The sequence below is a fragment of the Camelina sativa genome, chromosome 4 (genome assembly GCF_000633955.1).
Source record: "Camelina sativa cultivar DH55 chromosome 4, Cs, whole genome shotgun sequence".
Taxonomy (NCBI): domain Eukaryota; kingdom Viridiplantae; phylum Streptophyta; class Magnoliopsida; order Brassicales; family Brassicaceae; genus Camelina; species Camelina sativa.
The window spans coordinates 14,013,672-14,017,856 of NC_025688.1; the positions used below are offsets into that span (position 1 = coordinate 14,013,672).

The window sequence follows — 4,185 nt, forward strand, 5'->3', positions numbered from 1 at the left end:
GAATTTATAAATCGTAAAAAAAAAATAGAATAAATATATTATTGTAAAATAGATTATTTTTTCTTTAACAAAAGTAAACTATAAAGATTTTTGCTATGAAAGAATACTAAATGAAAAACCAAAAATAATTAAATATTTGGTAGACGAAGAGTAAAGAAATTTAAAGGAAAATTAGTGAGGAATTTACAAATTGTTTAAATTAAAATAGATATATTCTTGTAAAATGGATTACATTTTTCTTTACCAAAGTAAACTATATAGATTCTTGTTATGAAATAATACTAAATAATACAAACCCAACATAATTAAAGATTTGGTAGAGGAAGATAAAAGAAATAAATATTTTTCTAAGTAAATAAATGTAAAGGATCAAACTTCAAATTAATATAAACGACATGTGTCGCAAAAATAGAACGCCAAATATCACATCGAAAGGCAAAGTTAAAAAAAACTTGTCATATTATATAATGTATATAACTTTAACTGTGTATTTTTAATCAGAAATTATTTTTTTTATCATGAGTAAAATTCTTTAAAATTTTGTTTCTTATTTAAAAATTTACTTTTATTTTTTTTTCTACTAAATAATTGTAACTCTTAAAAATGATTGTTGTACCATTGAATATAGGAACCCCTTAAATATATGATGTTTCTTTTCCCTATCTCTAGTCAATTTTTTTTTTACACATTATATGTTAAGATGATTATCGAATTTTGTATTTATCCACCAATCTCAATTCATATTTTCATATGTTTGTGTTGTATTTTTTTCTATATCGCTTTTAACAGTTTAACTAGGTACTAACCCGAGAAAAACCGCGGGCTGAATTTTTTGTTTGATGAAAATTTTTAATAATTTATTTTGTTATTATGTTATTTATAAATATTTGTGATTAAAAATTTGGTTTGCTTACATAAAAAAATTATGGATGTAATGAACTTTAGATTTTATTCGATTAAATTTTTAAAATTTTAGCTGTTAAACTTTTTTTTTAAGTATGAATTAGTTTTGATTCTAATAGATTTTTTTTTACTTTTCTATAATTTATTTTATTTTTTGTGTCCCCAATTTTCGTTTTTTAATTAATTATATTTATTTAATTATTTAGTTAATCTTAATTAATTTTTTCTAATGACAATTGAATGTAATTTTCTACACATTTTAAGGTTAGTTTCATATTTGTACTTCCCAATTTATATAGTAGGATATTCTTTTTATAAAAAATAATTTAAAATATTGTTTTCCTTTAAAAAGGTGATAATATCAAACTTATAATTAATTTTACTTTTAATGTTATTGCAAAATAAAAAATGTGAAATTCACAAATACAATAAAATAAAATATGATGAAATAGATGATGATATGAACTGAACACCCTAGATGGAAAGTGAACTTTTAATTTATATATAGATTATTGTTCCAATACTCGCGAGGGTTTACACATATTATAGAACAAAAGTAACGGCCATCAACTTGAAGAATATAAGGAAGCTTGCATCTTGAAGAACACCTGAAGCAATGAGATCTACAAATAGAAGTGTTGGGTACCACTGCTCCTTTTGAGAAGTCGTCTAACGAAATGTGCCCTGGTATGTGATATGAGAAGTCTCCCACAACACACGAGACATGCAAAGTGATCCCACAAAGATTACATGCATAGGACCATTTATTTGGATTTATTTTTGTTTCACATACCTCACACCAAAGTTGACCATCTTCCTTAGTTTCACCGTAAGACAAGTAGAGAGGATGATCGTCGTACCTTTGATTCATTACCTTTCTAGGCAAAGTAGCACACCCGAAGTCCAACTGAAACTCACACTCATCACACCACAACGTACTTATGAAGACATGTGTTCTGTCACATGCAGAACATTTCTTACCCCTCTTAGAACTAAAGACTTCGTAGTATAAAGGATGTGGATGGCTTTCATGGAGAAATGGTTCAATTATTGAACTGCAACGTACATCTAGAGTGATACGACCAGATTCGTACTTGAAACCAGTGAAATACTGGTAACAAGCAAAACATCTTCTTCTATAAGTATCTGTTTGTAGAGTGAACGGTGTGTTGTCGGAGACATTCCTTATCTTTCTGGGAAGACTAGCACATGTCTCATGTAGAATAAAGTCGCATCGCTCACAATCATAAAACGACTCGTCATTGATCTGGGAGACACAAGCTTCACAAAGTTTGCTTTCGTGTATATTCTTACCAGCCTTGTTGAGTGTTAAATTATGGCCATGGCTGAAATGCTTTATATGATTCTCATCTACCACTTCGAATGGCGCGAGTTCCTCTTCTTCTGGTGTTCCTTCTAGTTCTACTTTTTCCCACACACCATTACTCGTTGCGCATCTCGCATGAACAGCATAGCTAGGACACTTTGAGCAAGAATAAGCCCCATAAAACCCATCTACTCTTTTACGACAAACTCCACATGTCCAATTCCCGTGTCCAAGATGACGAGTGTAAGAGATGCGATGATTGTGACGATTTATATTTATCACGCGGGGTAAATCAATACAAGCCCGATGAATCATGAAATTGCATTGAAGACAAAAATAAGGACTTCGATCACCTGCCGTCCCACAAGCATTGCAAGTACAATTGACAAGTCTTGGAACAAGGTGGAGTTTATGCTCATGTGTCGTTGGGCTCACAACAGAAACTGGCGGTGGGTTTGCCATGCAAAACTCGTTGCATATGGTTACATTACAAACATCGCAGTGGTAAACTTGATTACAGTTGTAAGATCTTCTGTCAAACTTCTTCCCACAAAGAAGGCAATCTTCATCAGCGTACTCTGGTGCTCCGTATCTGAAAAACTTGAGCGGGTGTTTGTGATGAAAAGAGTCTGGGATGAGCCCAGTAGTAGGCAGCGATAAGAATGTGGATGAAGTTGAGGATGGAGATGGATGTCTTGCACAAACCAAATGGACATTGAAGTCGCAAATTGAACAATAATAACCAACTTCCGATCTATGTATACACACACTACAACAAAATTGTCCACAATCCAGGCTAAGCTTGAGAGGATGTTCGGGATGGGAAGGGTGGTTGATCTCCGGTACAGACTCGACGCACTCCTTGTGGAAGAGAGTATTACAACCTAACTCATTGCAAATGTAGCCACCATAAAAGTAACCGTAAATACCACATCCTTTACACGTGTCCATACAAATCCGATCAAAGACGAACAAAGGATGCTCGTGAACCGGTAACTCTACTTTTTCCATTGCGGATTGAGTTCCAAAGCAGACAAATCAAAGCTCTCTTTTCTTCTCTTGTGATATCATTAGTCGTCAAGAAAATGAGTTTTTTTTTCTTTAGTTTGTTAAATGGGAACAAGGTTCGTGATATAACAATTTAATATCTTAATCAAAAGAAAAAAAATATAGATATACATATATTTAAGTTGAACCCATGAAATTATTAGTATACGCTAAAGATAAGATAAGAGACAACTGAGAAAAAAAAAATAAAAAAATAAAATAAATAAAATAAGAGACAACTGAGTCTGACGAGGTACATCGATACGTTGTAGGTCTAATTCATTTTAATACTCAACATTGTCAACAGCGGTCTCTATGATTGTTATCTTGGATATTAAATATTTCAATCCTACGCAATTCCTAACAACTACTTCATAGTTTATTGTATCACGTACAAGAAAACAATGATTGAGGTCACGTCCGTTTACTAGTAGTCAGTGACTGAGACTGTGACCATTGACCAATAACCAGCGGCTAGTAGCAGGGAATTGTTTTGTTGTTTCTTTGACATTCGCTAAGATTAATCGATGTGGTGTTCGTTTGACAGTCACTATTTCTTTTTTAATTTTTGAAATTATTAAGTTATGAAAATTGATTTTTAAATTAATCATTTAAATTTTATGGATTTCATGTCTAAGAACTAATTACCTAATTTTTTTAATAATGAATTTACTAATTTGTTTTTATTTTATATTTTAAATTGATTTATAAAAAATAATAAATTTAATTAGATTAATTTAATTTAACTTAGTTTTAGTTCTGTTTTTTGGTTTTTTTAATACTGATTATTTTTTACTTGTTTTTAAGGTGAATTTTTTTTTTGTAGTCGCTATTGTTTGTTTTTGCAGTTGTTCGAATCTAGCGACTGATCGCTAAAAATCACTAAACAATTAAAAACTAGAAGTTTC

The 4,185-nt window shown here is 30.9% G+C and overlaps 1 protein-coding gene across 1 annotated transcript; it reads right to left on the reverse strand.

Moving 5' to 3' along the window:
- On the reverse strand, window positions 1,397–3,358 carry LOC104783852. Its single transcript, XM_010508955.1, has one exon. The coding sequence runs from the start codon at window positions 3,239–3,241 to the stop codon at window positions 1,397–1,399; it is 1,845 nt and encodes a 614-aa protein (XP_010507257.1). The 5' UTR covers window positions 3,242–3,358.

Bases quoted from the DNA above. Each gene is read 5' to 3' on its own strand.
- LOC104783852 (XM_010508955.1), bottom strand. From the start codon at position 3,241: ATGGAAAAAGTAGAGTTACCGGTTCACGAGCATCCTTTGTTCGTCTTT.